At 39.0% G+C, this 19,802-nt stretch overlaps 2 protein-coding genes across 2 annotated transcripts; one reads left to right on the top strand and one right to left on the bottom strand.

The window, feature by feature from the left end:
• Positions 1-1,128: 1,128 nt before the first annotated feature.
• On the bottom strand, positions 1,129-2,082 carry LOC116598136 (olfactory receptor 51Q1-like). The gene has a single exon (XM_032356446.1). It carries the CDS (start codon positions 2,080-2,082, stop codon positions 1,129-1,131), a length of 954 nt encoding a protein of 317 aa, XP_032212337.1.
• Positions 2,083-8,996: 6,914 nt separating this feature from the next.
• LOC116598294 (olfactory receptor 51Q1-like) lies at positions 8,997-9,950 on the top strand. Its single transcript, XM_032356898.1, has one exon. The coding sequence runs from the start codon at positions 8,997-8,999 to the stop codon at positions 9,948-9,950; it is 954 nt and encodes a 317-aa protein (XP_032212789.1).
• Positions 9,951-19,802: the final 9,852 nt, after the last annotated feature.

Genomic DNA, 19,802 nt, shown 5'->3' with positions numbered 1-19,802 from the left:
TAAGGGAGAAAAGAGTATCAGTGGAGAAAGACATCCTTTCCCCCCTTGTTCTCTGCCTTTTGCCTCCTAAGCATCCCCTGCCCCACTACACTCTCACTGAAGTCCTGCCTATTTTGATTCAGATCTAAGTCACTCGTTCTACTGGCCACCTGCATTATGGGTTCAGGAATCAGAAGTTGTGACCATAACTATAGCTGCCTTTCAAACTGATATGTCTGAGATCCAATCTCATTCCTACAAAATAATGATCAGGAAGGCCATATTCCTTCTATCTGAACCTTTTCTGGTACAAGAATTCATGATGACAAAGGGAAATTGCCCCTAAGAATTTGAGCCACATCAAAGACATTAAGGTTTAAAAACAAAGCAAAAGAGTCTGCTCTGGTCAGAAAATTGAGTTCTTATTCCCACAAATATTATATGTAAACTCACTTAAAGTTTTAATTCTAAACACTAAAGGAACTCTAGCATGACAAGAGCCTTAATTCTAGTGATGGGGGACCTAACTAACCATTCCACCCCAATCTTCAGATTACATGTGTTCATTTGGTCTGCTGAAATCATGTTCTTTAGGTAAACTGGAATAGCCAAGAAACTTGAACTGTATTCATCCTTCCTGGAAGATTTGCCACTTTTTTTTTTTTTTAAGAGAAAATAAAAGTATTCTTTGCAGGAAGGTGAGCCAGTACAGTGGACCTCAAGTTTACCTGGATGTCTGAGTGAAGCTGCCTGTGAGAATGGGTCGTGGGGGCAACAAGTAAGGGATTTCTTCAAACTTATTTAACCAAGCCTGTGGGAGAAAAGTACATCCAGAAAGGAAGACAAAACTTAAATCTTTACTCAATTAATGAAGCTCATCCCACTGTTGGTAAATGTGCTAGAATTGAATCAACTCAGGCCCACATCTCTTTTGGACAGAACAGGGCGCCTGGGTGGCTCAGTTGGTTGGACAGAACATTTGGTGATAGGTCCTCCCAGATAAAACTTTGAGAAAAGCCAGGACGATGTCATACTGCCTTAAAAATATGATGGTGTATTACTGTACAGTCACCATTTTTCATTGTGGCTCTACTGTCCCCATAAGCCTGTGACTCTCATCTCCTGAGTAATCTAAATAAATTCCTTCTTTCATCTCAAACACATATTTCTTTTGAAAAGGAGGTTGTTGATTCCCTGGCGGATCTGCTTCGTCTTTACACTGTAAATGATGGGGTTCATCACAGGAGGTGCCAGCAGGTAGATATTGGCCATGATGACGTGGACCAGTGGAGAGGCATGTCTGGCAAATCGATGAGTCATAGATACTCCAACCATGGGGACATAAAGGACCAGAACAGCCAGAATGTGGGATAGACAGTTATTGAGGGCCCGGAACCGCTCAGTCCAGGAGGCTGTGCCCAAGATACTCTTCAAGATGAATGTATAGGAGAGCACAATGAGCAGAGGGTCCATCACTATAATGAGCAAAACCAGAGCAAATCCATACCAGCTGTTGACCCGGATGTCAGCACAGACCAGGCGGATCATATCCTGGTGGAGGCAGTAGGAGTGAGTGAGAAGGTGGGAGCGGCAGAAGGGCAGGCGCTTGAGTAGGAAAAGGGAGGGGAGAACAGCCAGAATGCAGCGGCAAATGATGGCTAAAGCAATCCTGCCAATGATTTTACTGGTGAGGATGGTGGCATAATGGAGGGGGCGGCAGATGGCCACATAGCGATCAAAGGACATGGCCAACAGTACTGAAGATTCCATGAAGGAGAATCCATGGAGGAAGAAGAACTGCACAAAGCAAGCTTCAAAGCTGATCTTACGAATGTTGAGCCAGAGGAGCTGCATGACTGTGGGCAGGGTGGTGAGGGTGAGGCCCAGGTCAGTCAGGGCCAGCATGGAGAGAAATAGGTACATGGGCTGGTGGAGGCATGGCTCTGTGCGGATGACAGCGAGAATGGTGGTGTTACCCACAATGGAGATGGTATAGAGGCAGCAGAAGGGAATGGAGATCCAGATGTGAGATGCCTCAAATCCAGGGATGCCCGTGAGGATGAAGTAGAAGGGGGCTCGGGTGGTGTTAGATACTTCGGCCATGCCTTGGTGAATGCAAAACCAAAATCTGTGTGTTTCACAATAAGAGATTTCATCAGTATGCTACTGCCACGGGATCATTATCTAGTCTTTAATCTAGGACTGAAATAGGTGTCTGGAATTGATTTTTTTTTAAGTTTTTCTTTTTCTTTTAAGGTTTATGTATTTACTTATTTGTAGGGGGGATGGGGAAAAGGGAGAGGGAGAATCCGAGCATATTCCCCCAATGGGGCTCTATCCCACAACTTCGAGATCATGACCTGAGCCAAAATCAAGAGTCAGACATTCAACTGACTGAGCCATCCAGGTGCCCCTGGAATTGTTTTTCATAAAACCATTGAGCAATATGCTAACCAAACTGGTAGCACATAATTATGGATTCTATTGCCATTAATTTGTATTTTAAATTATCTTATTTTTCCAACTTTCTAACACTATGCACTAAAATTTAGCTTTCTGCAAGCCTCATAATACACTTCCTACCAGCTCTTGTACACATAAACTTACAGATGCTCGTTTACTAACTGAATAATTGGTCATCAATATTTCAAAAAACCGTCTAAAACCAAATCAAGAGACTTTTAAAAAAATTTTTTTTTAAGTTCACCTGAAATTTGACACGCAGGCAAATAAGATTCTGGAGACCACCTCCTTTTATTCAGACAGAAGTATGGTGATGTCCAGGGGTCGTCTTTGAGCAACAGTATGGATGATAGTGACAATTTTATTCTGGGCAGTATAGAAGCAGGCACCTGTAGAGGAAGGACTACAGTTTGGTTTGTGCATGTTGAGTTTGATGTTTGTAGGAGCTATCCAAGAGAAACGACGATTGGACAGACAGATATGAGGCCCAGCAGGACAGAAGAGAAATCTACTAGGGGTAGTAGAGTCTCTGGCATATTCAGGGTAACTGTAAATCTGGAAGTTAATGTGATAATCTACGCAAGGGTAAGAAAGGAAGAAGGTGGAGGATCCATCCCTTCAAGGAAGTGTAAAACTTAGCAATTGTATAGATGGGGAAGAAAAAGCAAAGGAAACAATGAAGTACTGCTTGGAGAAGTGGGTGGAAAACCAAGGAAATGGGAGTCACAGAGGCAAAGACGGTAAAGGGTGTGGTCACTACAGTTCAGTGCTGCTCAACCACTCAGTAAAAGCAGTGCTGGAAAGCACCTATTTGGTTTAAGGATGTAAATGTCAATAGTAAGCTTTTGAAAAGACATTTCAATAGAATGATGGGAGAAGCAACTGAATTAAAGTGGCCTGAGGAGTGAACAGAAAAATTTGACAGTTCTGAGGACCCTGTGTTCCAAATGGGGAGCTATACTGCTCCCTAGGGGGTGAATACAACTTGTATTTTTTAAATATTTATATAATGAGAGTAAATGAATACTTACTAATTTTTGGAGTGCTTTGAGATGGAAAGCTGTGAACTTTCTTTTGAGGAAATACACACAGAAGTTACTGGGTTCCTAGTATTCATGGTGTCCAACTATATTCCCCCTAAAGTGTCTATAAATGCCAAACGAAGAATCCCCAGAAAAACATTAAACCCAAGACTTTAGAAAATAATGCAAGAAAAAAAAATTAGGGAAAAATGGGAAAAAAGAAAATGGATATAGATATGGGATTTTTTGAATTATAAAAATTAAAAAGGATATAGAACATTCAAAAATTGTTTTTTGAAAGAATCATTGTAATTTGAAACCTTTTGGCAAGTCTGACCAAGAATAAGAAACATAGGAAAATATTTAGAAATGAAATGTAATGAGAGAGCTAAACTGTAAAGAAATTGCAGAAGCCAATGAGAGGTGATCTTACCACTGACCGACCACCCATGGAGCATTCCAGCCTCACCTTTGTGCTTCTTGTTTCTTCAGGGCTCTCTGGGGCATCTGTTCTCTGCCCTGTGGCTGAGTGTGGTTATATGCTCATGAAGATCCAGGCTGGACTGCACGAGGTGGGTAGGGAAACCCCTGGAGAGATCTTACATGAAAGTGAATATTGTGCCCTGAGACCAGAGGCCCTAAGGGACAGAACCAGGAAAAATAACAGTAATGATGAATATAATAGCTTCTAACATTTACTTAGTGCTCAGCACGTGCCAACAACTGAGCTAGCCGACTTACAGAAATGTGAAGATGTTGTTAGGTGACATGTAAAAGACACACTCCATATCCTGGCAGATTTTTTTCCTCAATGATTATTAGTTCCCTTCTGCTTACTGCCATAGCTATGTGGTTTTAAAAGGGACTACTTGTTGGCAGGATTACCATTTGTTATTGTCACCTTGAATATGGCCAAACTCAGATTTGATACAGCTTGAAGATTTGGGGGAAGGTATCCCTTATCTCTTGATAGATTCAAAAGTCAGAAAGGCAAAATGGAATTTCTTCTTTCTGTGTCTTACAGATGCTGGCCTCAGCATCATACTTTCCTTCTTCCCCAGGGAGTCTGACTCTCTTCTCAGGCAAGAAGGGGCTGTGATGAGTGTCATCTAGAGATAATTGACCTAAGGCCTGAGCCTGAGGGTTCATCCGAAATTTCAGAAAGAGAATGAAAGTGAGACCTAAAATTCTCATTTTATGTCAAGCTTCCTGACAATCTGTTCTTATCATTCCTTCCTGTACTTCTCCAGCTATAGGATGCCTTTCTCCAGACACTCTAAAATTACCTCTTCTCCTTTCTCCCAAGGAACTGCCACTCTCATTTCTCTGGTCATGTACGGGATGGCCCTTCCTATGGTTTGCCTGTTTGGTTTCATTTGATAATTCTAAGTCACAACTGACAGCAGAATGCAGTCACCTATCAGTGGGCTATGAATCTAGGGCATAGCTAGAGGCAGCTTAAGATCCCTAGATCAGAATCTACAGAAACATGTGAGTCTGGAAACCTGGAGTTAAAGTAACAGAATTAACTTTTACAAAAATATCTTTGGTTGTTTTGGCACCTTTGCAATGCAATGCAAGAACACCATTTAAAATTATTTTTTATTTTATTTTAATTCCAGTGTAGTTAACATATATTGTGGGGGGGGCACCTTTGTGGCTCAGTGGGTTAGACCTCTGCCTAAGTGGGTAGAGGCTTAACCTACTGAGCCACCCAGGTGCCCCTGATTTCAGTTATTTTCTATAATAAGTGAGAGTGAGCATCTTTTCACATTATCAAGAAATTTTATTTTTCTATTTGTTTATCTCCTGTGTCCATTTCTTATTTAGGTCAGAATTTGGCAATTTTTTTCTACAAAAGACGAGATAGTAAATAATTTTAGCTTTTTGTGATCCATACAACTTCTTCCAAAACTGCTCAACTCTACCACTGTAGTATGAAAACAGCCATAGTCGACATATAAATAAATGAGTATAAATGTATTCCAATAAAACAATATATAGACACTGAATTTCGAATTTAATATAATTTTCATGTGCCACAAAATGTCATTGCCTTTTGTTTTTTTAGTCATTTAAAAATGTAAAAACAATTCTTATCTTGTGAGTCATACAAAAACATACACATTTAATAATATATTTTAGACAATATCTATTAATCTCTTACTATAAATAATAATGAAATTAATGAACTTCCCAGTTCACCACCATCTTCTATCTACTATCTTATTTTAAAGCATTTTATTAGAGAGATGTTCAAATAGAGTGCATCGAAAAAGAACATTATAAGAATTCCCATGTACTCTTCATTCAAACTCAACTTGAAGAATTATCTGTATAGTTAATATTTTATCAATTTTGACATTTTTGCTTTCTACTGATTAGTGTATAGCTTAAAACTTTAGTTTTCAATTTTAAATTATGTCTTTTAAGCCTTAACTACTAAAGATGGAGTAATCATATATCTAATACTGCATCCCAAATGTAATACTACCATCCCAACTAAATTTCTACATTCTCAACTGCTATAAATTTATGTTCTGCTCTATAATCATAATCTCTTTTTGAAACAGTGGAAATGGTATAGAGGTGGATATTCCTTGAAACCAGAATAGATCCTAAAATCTAAGTAGGCCAGATACAGAAGGAATCACAAAGCCAAGGCACATTTGCAGAAACACGGTGCCTTCAGTGGTAGAAAACAAAGGAGCCATTCACTGTGAACATGTGAATAGCTGCCGTTTTCCACTGTCTAGAGAGAAGTATAAGCTAAATAAAGTCACATATTGAACCTTAGGTCAATTATCTCTAGATGACACTCATCATAGCCCCTTCTTGCCTGAGAAGAGAGTCAGACTCCCTGGGGAAGAAGGAAAGTACGATGCTGAGGCCAGCATCTGTAAGACACAGAAAGAAGAAATTCCATTTTGCCTTTCTGACTTTTGAATCTATCAAGAGATAAGGGATACCTTCCCCCAAATCTTCAAGCTGTATCAAATCTGAGTTTGGCCATATTCAAGGTGACAATAACAAATGGTAATCCTGCCAACAAGTAGTCCCTTTTAAAACCACATAGCTATGGCAGTAAGCAGAAGGGAACTAATAATCATTGAGGAAAAAAATCTGCCAGGATATGGAGTGTGTCTTTTACATGTCACCTAACAACATCTTCACATTTCTGTAAGTCGGCTAGCTCAGTTGTTGGCACGTGCTGAGCACTAAGTAAATGTTAGAAGCTATTATATTCATCATTACTGTTATTTTTCCTGGTTCTGTCCCTTAGGGCCTCTGGTCTCAGGGCACAATATTCACTTTCATGTAAGATCTCTCCAGGGGTTTCCCTACCCACCTCGTGCAGTCCAGCCTGGATCTTCATGAGCATATAACCACACTCAGCCACAGGGCAGAGAACAGATGCCCCAGAGAGCCCTGAAGAAACAAGAAGCACAAAGGTGAGGCTGGAATGCTCCATGGGTGGTCGGTCAGTGGTAAGATCACCTCTCATTGGCTTCTGCAATTTCTTTACAGTTTAGCTCTCTCATTACATTTCATTTCTAAATATTTTCCTATGTTTCTTATTCTTGGTCAGACTTGCCAAAAGGTTTCAAATTACAATGATTCTTTCAAAAAACAATTTTTGAATGTTCTATATCCTTTTTAATTTTTATAATTCAAAAAATCCCATATCTATATCCATTTTCTTTTTTCCCATTTTTCCCTAATTTTTTTTTCTTGCATTATTTTCTAAAGTCTTGGGTTTAATGTTTTTCTGGGGATTCTTCGTTTGGCATTTATAGACACTTTAGGGGGAATATAGTTGGACACCCTGAATACTAGGAACCCAGTAACTTCTGTGTGTATTTCCTCAAAAGAAAGTTCACAGCTTTCCATCTCAAAGCACTCCAAAAATTAGTAAGTATTCATTTACTCTCATTATATAAATTATTTAAAAAATACAAGTTGTATTCACCCCCTAGGGAGCAGTATAGCTCCCCATTTGGAACACAGGGTCCTCAGAACTGTCAAATTTTTCTGTTCACTCCTCAGGCCACTTTAATTCAGTTGCTTCTCCCATCATTCTATTGAAATGTCTTTTCAAAAGCTTACTATTGACATTTACATCCTTAAACCAAATAGGTGCTTTCCAGCACTGCTTTTACTGAGTGGTTGAGCAGCACTGAACTGTAGTGACCACACCCTTTACCTTCTTTGCCTCTGTGACTCCCATTTCCTTGGTTTTCCACCCACTTCTCCAAGCAGTACTTCATTGTTTCCTTTGCCTTTTCTTCCCCATCTACGCAATTGCTAAGTTTTACACTTCCTTAAAGGGATGGGTCCTCCACCTTCTTCCTTTCTCACCCTAATTCTTGCCTAGATTATCACATTAACTTCCAGATTTACAGTTACCCTGAATATGCCAGAGACTCTACTACCCCTAGTAGATTTCTCCTCTGTCCTGCTCGGCCACATATCTGTCTGTCCAATCGTTGTTTCTCTTGGATAGCTCCTACAAACATCAAACTCAACATGCACAAACCAAACTGTAGTCCTTCCTCTACAGGTGCCTGCTTCTCTACTGCCCAGAATAAAATTGTCACTATCATCCATACTGTTGCTCAAAGACGACCCCTGGACATACTTCCATCTGAATAGAAGAAGGTTGTCTCCAAAATCTTATTTGCCTGCATGTCAAGTGTAAGGTGAACTAAAAAAAAAAAAAAAAAAAAAAAAAAGTCTCTTGACTTGGTTACTAGAAGGGTTTTCGAAATATTAATGACCAACATTTCATTTAGTAAGCGAGTATCTGTAAGTTTATGTGTACAAGAGCTGGCAGGAAGTATATTATGAGGTTTGCAGAAAGCTAAGATTTAGTACCTAGTGTTAGAAAGTTGGAAAAATAAGATATTTTAAATAGAAATTTATGGGGCACTTGGGTAGCTCAGTCGGTTAAAGCCTCTGCCTTCCACTCAGGTAATGATCCCAGGGTCCTGGGATCGAGCCCCAGGTAGTGCTCTTGGCTTGGCAGGGAGCCTGCTTCCCTTCCTCTCTCTCTGCCTGCCTCTCTGCCTACTTGTGGTCTCTGTCAAATAAATAAATAAAATCTTTTTTAAAAAGTAAGTAAGTAAATAAATAAATATAAATTTATGGCAAAAGAATCCATAATTATTTGCTACCACTCTGGTTTTATGCCACCACAATGGTTTTATGAAAAACAATTCCAGGGGCCCCTGGATGGCTCAGTCAGTTCAATGTCTGACTCTTGATTTCAGCTCAGGACATGATCTCAAGAATTGTGGGATGGAGTCCCATGGGGGGAATATGTTCAGATTCTCTCTCTCCCTCTCCTCCAACCCCTGCAAAAATAAATAAATAAATCTTAAAAGGAAAAAGAAAAAACCTTAAAAAAAAATCAATTCCAGACACCTATTTCAGTGCTAGATTAAGGAAGAGATAATGATTCTATGGCAGTAGCACACTGATAAAATTTTTTATTATGAAACACACAGATTTTCGTTTTGCATTCAACAAGGCATGGCCGAAGTATCTAACACCACCCGAGCCCCCTTCTACTTCATCCTCACGGGCATCCCTGGATTTGAGGCATCTCACATCTGGATCTCCATTCCCTTCTGCTGCCTCTATACCATCTCCATTGTGGGTAACACCACCATTCTCGCTGTCATCCGCACAGAGCCATGCCTCCACCAGCCCATGTACCTATTTCTCTCCATGCTGGCCCTGACTGACCTGGGCCTCACCCTCACCACCCTGCCCACAGTCATGCAGCTCCTCTGGCTCAACATTCGTAAGATCAGCTTTGAAGCTTGCTTTGCACAAGTATTTTTCATCCATACATTCTCCTTTATGGAATCTTCTGTATTGTTGGCCATGTCCTTTGATCGCTATGTGGCCATCTGCCGCCCCCTCCATTATGTCACCATCCTCACCAGTAAAATCATTGGCAGGATTGCTTTAGCCATCATTTGCCGCTGCATTCTGGCTGTTCTCCCCTCCCTTTTCCTACTCAAGCGCCTGCCCTTCTGCCGCTCCCACCTTCTCACTCACTCCTACTGCCTCCACCAGGATATGATCCGCCTGGTCTGTGCTGACATCTCGATCAACAGCTGGTACAGATTTGCCCTGGTTTTGCTCATTATACTGATGGACCCTCTGCTCATTGTGCTCTCCTACGCATTCATCCTGAAGAGTATCTTGGGCACAGCCTCCTGGACTGAGCGGTTCCGGGCCCTCAATAACTGTCTATCCCACATTCTGGCTGTTCTGGTCCTTTATGTCCCCATGGTTGGAGTATCTATGACTCATCGATTTGCCAGACATGCCTCTCCACTGGTCCACGTCATCATGGCCAATATCTATCTGTTGGCACCTCCTGTGATGAACCCCATCATTTACAGTGTAAAGACGAAGCAGATCCGCCAGGGAATCAACAACCTCCTTTTCAAAAGAAATATGTACTTAAGATGAGAGAATGAATTTATTTAGATTACTTAGGAGTTGAGAGTCACAGGCTTATGGGGACAGTATAGTCACAATGGTGACTATACAATAATTCCCCATCATGTTTTTAAAAAAGTATGACATGGTCCTGGCTTTTCTCAGTTTTGTCTGGGAGGACCTACCATCAAATGTTCTGTCCAAAAGCGATGTGGGCCTAAGTTGATTCAATTCTAGCACATTTACCAACAGTGGGATGAGCTTCATTAATTGAGTAAAGATTTAAGTTTTGTCTTCCTTTCTGGATATACTTTTCTCCTATGGGCTTGGTTAAATAAGTTTGAAGAAATCCCTTACTTGTTGCCCCCACGACCCATTCTCACAGGCAGCTTCACTCAGACATCAGACTTGAGGTCCACTGTACTGGCTCACCTTCCTGCAAAGAATACTTTTATTTTCTCTTAAAAAAAAAAAAAAGTGGCAAATCTTCCAGGAAGGATGAATACAGTTCAAGTTTCTTGGCTATTCCAGTTTACCTAAAGAACATGATTTCAGCAGACCAAATGAACACATGTAATCTGAAGATTGGGGTGGAATGGTTAGTTAGGTCCCCCATCACTAGAATTAAGGCTCTTGTCATGCTAGAGTTCCTTTAGTGTTTAGAATTAAAACTTTAAGTGAGTTTACATATAATATTTGTGGGAATAAGAACTCAATTTTCTGACCAGAGCAGACTCTTTTGCTTTGTTTTTAAACCTTAATGTCTTTGATGTGGCTCAAATTCTTAGGGGCAATTTCCCTTTGTCATCATGAATTCTGTACCAGAAAAGGTTCAGATAGAAGGAATATGGCCTTCCTGATCATTATTTTGTAGCAGTGAGATTGGATCTCAGACATATCAGTTTGAAAGGCAGCTATAATTATGGTCACAACTTCTGATTCCTGAACCCATAATGCAGGTTGCCAGTAGGAAGACTGGAAGACTGACTTAGGTTTGAATCAAAATGGGCAGGACTTCAGTGAGAGTGTAGTGTGGCAAGGGATGCTTAGGAGACAAAAGGCAGAGAACAAGTGGGAAAAGGATGTCTTTCTACACTGATATCCTTTTTTTCCCTTATTTTCCCCTTTCTTTACCGGAGCCTAGAAGTTACCATGTTTCTCCAGAGAACCATGGTCCAAGTTGTATAAGGAAACAAATTGCAGAATGGGAAGCATGTGCAATCTCAGAACAGGGGAAATCAGGACCAGGAAAACCAAATAATTTTTTAAAAGTCAATAAATGTTTTAAGAGTATGGGTCAAAGAGGGCACTTGTGATGAGCACTGGGTATTATGTCTAAGTGATGAGTCACTGAATTCTACTCCAGAAACCAATACTGTACTAAATGTTAACTAACTAAAATTAAAAGAAGAGGAAAAAGGAGAAGGAGAAGGAGACTTTTTTTTTAAAATATTTTTTTATTTATTTGACAGAGATCACAAGTAGGCAGAGAGAGAGGAAGGGAAGCAGGCTCCCTGCTGAGTAGAGAGCCCAATGTGGGGCTCGAACCCAGGACTCTGGGATCATGACCTGAGCTGAAGGCAGAGACTTTAACCCAGGAGACTTTAACCCAGACTGAGCCATCCAGGTGCCCCCCCCCCATTTTTTTCAATAGACAATAGAGGCTTGAGAATCTCCCAAAACATCTTGAGGGGAAAGTAAGTCTTGGGATTATGCCAGATTTTCAAGTGGAGCACCTGACACCATTAATAATTACTCTTTTTTTCCTCCATTACTAATTATATGAATTTTTGACCAGCTAATAAAACTCTGAGTTCACTTTTTGGATTTCTAAAACTGGGATAATAATACCCATCTCACAAGGCTAAGAGTTTTCAATGAATCACAGTATGTAGAAGACACAGGTTTGCAAACCAAGGTACTCAGTTTATGTGAATTCTTTTCTTCAACTCCCTTCCAAAAAATTACACTGTGGATTATGGATGGGAACATCTATGGAAACATCTATGGTTCCAAAATCACGAGAATAGGAACTGGGGTAGCTAGATGGTAACTGTCCACACACACAGATATTTCTACTACCTTCTAAGGACTTCCCCAAAGGGAGGATGGGTTTCTGAGGTGGAGATGACAGAATAAAATTCAACTCAGGAAAATGAGAACTACCAGTGTCATGGGCTGAATTGTGTCCCCTGCAAATTCATATGTAGAAATTTAAATCCCCTTATCTTTGCATATGACAATATTTAGAGATAGGGTCTTTAAAGAGGTAATTATGTTAAAATGAGTTCACTAGGATGGGCTCTGCTCCAGTATGACTGGTGTCCCATGAAGAAAGGGGTGATTAGACACAGATAAGCACCACCACAGCAGGAAGACTATGTGATGACATAGGGAGAAGCCAACCATTTGAAAGCCATGGAAGGAAGGCCTCAAAGAAAACCAGCATGGTGAGAAATTGTGCAAGGCCTTCAGCGCTGTGAGAAATTAAGTTGTTTCAGCCACCTAGTCTGTGGTACTTTTTTTTGGCAGCACTGGCAGACTATTCCAACACATGGCCTATGTTTCTGTAACTGTAAAACTAAAGTCAGCTATAGAAGAGAGTAGAGATATTTTGGTTACACTAAAAAGACTAGAATTTGGAAACACAAAGAGGAATTACTGGGCAAAGTAGGTTGTTTGATGACCGGTGAATGGTCCAGCTAACTGTCCGTGTTATAAAGTATAGTCTAAGTAATGAAAGACAAGGTACCCATGGACTCTAAGCCCATAGGCTTGCGTGGGTCATATCTTGGTGTGCTGCCTTTCTAGCAGCTATTGAGAATGAAATAATCTCTCAGTGAGAGCTTTCTATCAGCTGAATGTTATAGTCACCAAACTCCCAGACATCTGCCAATATTTAAGTGGAAACTAAATGAAGATTAAATGAAGAAGTCTGCCCTAATTCTTTACTCAATCTTTCTGTTTCCTTTCCCTGGACAAAACTGTTCTTTCCTTTGTGTACTTGTGCATGTGTGTATGTGTGTAGCCTTCATGACTTAAGAAATGACATGTTTAGATTTCAAAATAGATTTGCATTTTAGAAAATTTTTTTAGTTATTGTGAAATGTTTCTACATAAGTTATTCAGTGCCCAGAAAGTAAATGACTCTATTAGTCCCATGTCAATATGGAAATGTGCTTGTATCTCATAAAATTCAGAAGGTGGTCTTCTTAACCCTTTTAAAATTATTTTAAATGAGATATATAAAAGGAAGTAAGATTGAATATCACTTTTTTAGAGATGTGAAGTGAATTGTATTAGTTCAAGCAGAAGAGAACTCAGGCTGCTGCTACAGAAAAAGGGATCTAATTCTAACTGGGCACCTAAGAATCTTCTTGCAAATAATGAGCAAAAAAGCAAAGACAAGAAAAATGAAGCAATGAATTGGCCCTTCATCAGGTAAATAAATTTAAAAAAATGTGGTGCATCCAGATGATGGGATATTATTCAGAAATTTAAAAAAAGGAATGAGATACCAAGATACATAAAGGCATAGATGAATCCTAAATGTGTATTATTAAATGAGAGAAGCCAGTTTTAAAAACCTACATGTTGGGGCGTCTGGGTGGCTCAGAGGGTTGGGCCTCTGCCTTCAGCTCGGGTCATGATCTCAGGGTCCTGGGATTGAGCCCCGCATCGGGCTCTCTGATAAATACTTATGACATCAGGGATTCCCTAGATGGAATGCAGAATATGGCAAAAAAAAAATAGAATTCTATTACAAAATATGAAACAACTGCATTGAAGGAGATGGGTATTGCATTGAAGGATGTGTGTGCTGGATGGGTGTGGGGAGGAGTTGCTGCACTGAGCTTGCAAACTGGCTGGAGTCTGTAAGAGTAGAGACAGGAAGAACAATAAATGCCGTACTCTGCTTGATGAAGTAATTTCTCATGGCAGTGTAATCAGCATTTCTACCAACACTCTACATGTGTGCTGGAATCGAACACTTAAGTGAATGGATGGCAGACAGAGGCAGCCAGGTTCTCACTATCCAAATGGGAGGTTACAGAAAAGCAAGAGGAGATGGCTTGAGTGATCCATGCAACAGAGCTGGAGACGTCAATATGAAGTCATTGTTAGCTCAATGTGGTTGCCTATGGTTAAATGCAGACATTTTTGTATAGACCCAGGTGAGTATATGGACACAGATTTCCTTACTCTACCAGCTAAGAGGGCCTAGAAACAATGATAAACTAGTAGCCACAATCACACTCATTAACAGAAACAAATATTTTTAGAAGAAATTTTAATTTATCTGACAAAATCAGTATAAGAAATATGGAAGCTAAAAATTATTAGATTTTCAATGAGAAAATTAATTCAATTTATATATTAAAATTTTTATTCCAACGTTATATTCCATACTGGAAAAATAACAGGGAAAAAATATTTAAACATTTTTTAATAAAAATGCTAAACTCGTCTAATTTGTCCAATAATCCACTCTTACCAGGACTAAAGAATGTACATGCTTGTACAATCCTTCTGCATTTGTTTGCAAAGGATAAAACATTTAACATGTTGTTTATGTCCTAATATGAGCATTTTTATTGGTGGATTTTTATGATTATGGATTTCTAGCCTGGTATCTATTTGTATTTCTTTGCCTCTCACCTTGGGAGCGAGAGTCTAGTCATAGCTTGAATGTAAATATATGCACATACGTGTGTGTGTGTGTGTGTTTACACACAGTATATTGAACAGCAGGTAATATGTGCAAAACAGAGGACTCCAGTGATAACGTTTAACCTGTGAATTAGCAGGAAAAAAGTAGTAGCATCATATGTATTAAAAATTGGCTAATATTACATTACTATAGATATCACATTCATTATGCTACAGTACTGCACATGTTTTTCTTAGAAGTTATATATCTGCATATCACTATTTGGTTTTTTGGGGGAGAGGGTGGATTTTTTTTTTTTTTAGATATATTTATCTGAGAGAGAGAGAGAGAGAGACCACATGTAAGGAAGGGCAGAGGGAGAGGGAGAGAAGCAGACTCCATTAAGCATGGACCCCCACAAGGGTCTCCATCTCATGACCTTGAGATCATGGACCTCAGCAGAAATCAGAAGTCAAATGCTTAACAACTGAGCCACCCAGGCACCCAGATGTGCCTATCAACTTGTTACTAACACATTGTCACATGAGAAATGTTGCTGGGGAAATAGATCAGTCCTTTTTCTTTTTTTAGTGAGCATACAGAAACTCTAATAGCAGGTTGTAGAGTATTTTTGTATGTGTTGAATCTAAGACACAATATAATCTTGGGTTTTGTCTTTTAAAAATCAACCTTAATGAGTTATAATTTACATAAAATTAAATGTACTCATTATCAGGGTACAGTTTAATGATGTAGACAAATACTTATATCCACCACCCAATCAAAATATGAAATTTTTCCATCACCCTCAAAACTTCCCTCTTAACCACTTCCAGTCAATCCCCTCCCCTGCACCCAGCCCCAGGCAACCACCGATCATATTCTAATATTGCTGTTGCCCCAGGATACTCTACTTCTGGGGTTCTAGTTCCATGTGTACTTGACCTTTCTAGCAAATACCATATATTCTTTAAGGTTTTTATTTATTTTGTTATGCTTCATCCTTTCATTAAAAATTAAAAATTAGTGAAATATTTTTGAAGTCATTTACGAAATATTTCTCTTAACCTTTCTAATTGTTCTTGTCAGTAGAATTGGTCTAAACAAACTAATACTTACTTTGATGAATGTGGAAATGCTTAAAACATGTCATGCATTTTTCTCAAGGGTTCTAATTCATAATTTAGCTTCATGCCTAGTTTATTATAATGACATCATTTTGTTCTGTTGGCAAAATCAAGAATAAAGTTGGTATGAAAAGGTCTAAATTTTAAGTCAGAATAGTGACTATGTCAGAAAAAGATGGAGCCAAACTTGATACTTTCCCAGTCATATTGGACTTTGCTTATTTTTTAATTGCATAGACACCCAGAGACTTCTATACTCTTCATTGTGTGATTTTCTAGGATTTTGTCTCATCTCTGAGACTGGACCTCAGGGAACAAAGTGAACAAGATTGGAAAGAAAGAAGCTAGAAAAGGGGGTTATGCATGGAGTCCTTTCTGGATGGAACTTTTTGAAGGGAAGACATTAAATTAGCCATGATCTGACAAACTATACCACATTTAGAATCTCAGTGTCTTTGATACCTTTAAATATAAGAGTAATCACAGTGAGGAAGCCTGAGCCTGAGGGTTCATCAGAAATTTCAGAAAGAGAATGAAAGTGAGACCTAAAATTCTCATTTTATGTCAAGCTTCCTGACAATCTGGTCTCATCATTCCTTCCTGTACTTCTCCAGCTATAGGATGCCTTTCTCCAGACACTCTAAAATTACCTCTTCTCCTTTCTCCCAAGGAACTGCCACTCTCATTTCTCTGGTCATGTACGGGATGGCCCCTCCTATGGTTTGCCTGTTTGGTTTCATTTGATAATTCTAAGTCACAACTGACAGCAGAATGCAGTCACCTATCAGTGGGCTATGAATCTAGGGCATAGCTAGAGGCAGCTTAAGATCCCTAAATCAGAATCTACAGAAACATGCGAGTCTGGAAACCTGGAGTTAAAGTAACAGAATTAACTTTTACAAAAATATCTTTGGTTGTTTTGGCACCTTTGCAATGCAATGCAAGAACACCATTTAAAATTATTTTTTATTTTTTGTATTTTATTTTAATTCCAGTGTAGTTAACATACAGTGTTGGGGGGTGTGCCTTTGTGGCTCAATGGGTTAGACATCTGACTTCGGCTCAGGTCATGATCTCAGGGTCCTGGGATCGAGCCCCGAATCAGACTCTCTGCTCAGCGGGGAGCCTGCTCCCCCACCCCCACACCTGCCTCTCTGCCTACTTGTGAACTCTCTCTCTCTCTCTCTGTTAAATAAATAAATATAATCTTAAAAAAATAGTGTTGCATTACTTTCAGGTGTACAATATAGTGATTCAACAATTCTTTTCTTTTTCTTTTTTTTTTAAAGATTTATTTATTTGAGAGCTCAAGCTGGAGGGGTAGAGGGAGAGGGGGAGAAAATCTCAGGCAGACTCTGTACTGAGCCGGGAGCCTGACATAGGCTCACTCCCAGTTCCCTGAGATCATGAACTGAACTGAAACCAAGAGTCAGACGCTTTACCAACTGCCCACTCAAGTGCCCCAGTTATGCAACAATCTTATACATTATTTAGGGCTCATCATGATAAGTGTCCTGTTACTCCTCTTCACCTATTTCACCCAACTCCCTCCTCCCCTCCCCTCTGGTCTCTATAGTTAAGAGTCTGTTTCTTGGTTTGTCTTTTTTCCCCCCTTTGTTTGTTTCTTAAATTCCACATATGAGTGAAATCGTATGGTATTTGTCTTTCTCTGACTGACTTATTTCATTTAACATTGTACTGTTCAGATCCATCCATATTGTTGCGAATGGCAAGATATCATACTTTTTATGGCTGAATAATATTCTATTCTGTGTGTGCGTGTGTGTTATTTTTATATATTCATCATCAATTGACAGGCACTTAGACTGTTACCCTGATTTGGTTATTGTAAATAATGTTGCGATAAATATAGGGGTTCATACATTCCTTCAAATTACTGTTGTTGTATTCTTTGGATAAATGCCCAGTAGTACAATTCTAGATCATAGGGTTGTTCTATTTTTAAGTTTTCATTTTTAAAAAAATTTTAAAGATTATTCATTCATTTGAAGGAGAGAGGGAGCAGGAGGAGGGAGAAGGGCAGAGAGAGAGGGAGAAACAGACTCTGCACTGAGCAGGAAACCTGACAAAGGGCTGGATCCCAGGACCTTGGGGATCATGACCGGGGACGGAGACAAAGGCTTAGCTCATTGAGCCACCCAGGCACGCTTATTTTTAAGTTTTTGAAGACCCTTTATACTGTCTTCCATTGTGGCTGCATCAGTTTGCATTCCTATCAACAGTGCATGAGATTTCCTTTTTCTCCACACCCTAGCCACAGCAGTCAGATAAGAGAAAGGAATAAAAGGCATATGAATTAGTAATTCCATCATATCATTGCAGATGACATGATGCTATATGCAGAAAACCCTACAGCTCCATCAAAAAAACTGCAAAAATTGATAAGTGAATTCAGTAAGTTCGCAGGGTAATCAATGTACAGAAATCCATTGCACTTCTATAGACTGATAATAAAACATCAGGAAAAAATTACAAAAAAATCCCATTTATAATTGCATCCAAAATAATAAAAATCTAGGAGTAAATTTAACAAAAGAAGTAATAAACTTGTACTCTGAAAACTAAAACAACAATGATGAAAGACATTGAAGATACCACAAGGAAATAGAAAGATATTTCATGCTCATGGATGGCAAGGGCAAATATTGTTAAAATGAGTGCTGTGAAGTGTGTAAACCTGGTGATTCACAGACCTGTACCCCTGGGGATAAAAATACATGTTTATAAAAAATAAAAAATTAAAAAAAAATGTCTATACTACCCAAAGAAATCTATATGTTTAATGTAATCCCTACTGATATGCCAACAGCATTTTTCACAGAACTAGAGCAAACAACCTTAAAATTTGTATGGAACAACAAAAGACAAATAGTCAAAGCAATCTTGAAAAAGAAGAATAGAACTGGAGGCATCGCAATTCCAGCCTTCAAGTTGAATTACAAAGCTGTAGTAATCAAAACAATATGGTACTGGCATAACATTTTTAAAAGATACATTAAACAGCTTTATTTGTGTGTGGGAGGATTACAGGGTCTATTTTAAATTGGTTCTAAACCTAGTTTCAGAAAGTACAAAGTATACCAGAGACGGAGGTAGAAAGAAATTTCTAAGCTCTATAAGGGAAGGAACACGTCTCTTTTGTCACCACTTTATCTCTAGGGGTTAGATTTCTGTTTGATCCATGCATGTGCTCAATTAATGTTCTTTGGTTTTGGATGAATGGGTTCGAGCAAAATGCGTATTTATCTAAGCACCAGTTTTTCTTTTCTTTTTCTTCTTTTATTTATTTATTTTTTTGCACCAGTTTTTCATCTTTAAAAAAATAACCTTAATACTGAGTGGGAAGTGGGGGTTGTGGGAAGTGATTGAAATATTAAATATAGAGTGTTTAGTATACACTTGCCTCTCATAAGTCTTAGTTCATTTCCCTGAAAATACGAATGTGAAATTTCTACATTATTTCGAATGTCTGCAAATAAATAACCAACCAGACAAAAAAATACGAATATATGTAAGTGGCATGCTTTCCTTTTTAAAAGATTCTGCATCCTGGGAGGGAGATTTGTATGTTTTTTATATAACAAACAAGATTTGTAATCTTTGTCACATTCAGCTGGGAGCCCTGGTGGCTGAGCAAGTACCAGAGTCAGTACTGGAAGCCTCCTTTAAGCTAGTTAGTATATCCTCCTGCTATTGAGATCAGATACCAAAAACTCAAGAGAATATAATTCATTTCACATCCCCATTCCCTAGAGTGAAGAGCTTAGTAGGTTTCCCAGGACACCATCCAACTCTTGATTACTTTTCACTTATGGGAAGAGTTATGTTTTCATAAGAAATCCTTCCTACATTCCTGCTCCAGCTAGGTGAGATAATGGAAAACTTGATGTAAAATAACATCAATTCTTTATAGTGCTGTATCACAGACAATCCACCCTCGCTGGTACCCCACTTCAGTTTTTTTGCTTGATTATTCAGAACCTTCATCAGATAACATATTTTAAAGTAACACCATTTGCATAACATGTGAGCTAGGATCACCTTTGATTATAGAGGAAAGTCCCCTCCTACTTTATCCTTTGT

This window comes from Mustela erminea, chromosome 9 (assembly GCF_009829155.1).
Source record: "Mustela erminea isolate mMusErm1 chromosome 9, mMusErm1.Pri, whole genome shotgun sequence".
Classification (NCBI taxonomy): Eukaryota; Metazoa; Chordata; class Mammalia; order Carnivora; family Mustelidae; genus Mustela; species Mustela erminea.
This window is presented reverse-complemented; position numbering and strand designations above follow the sequence as displayed.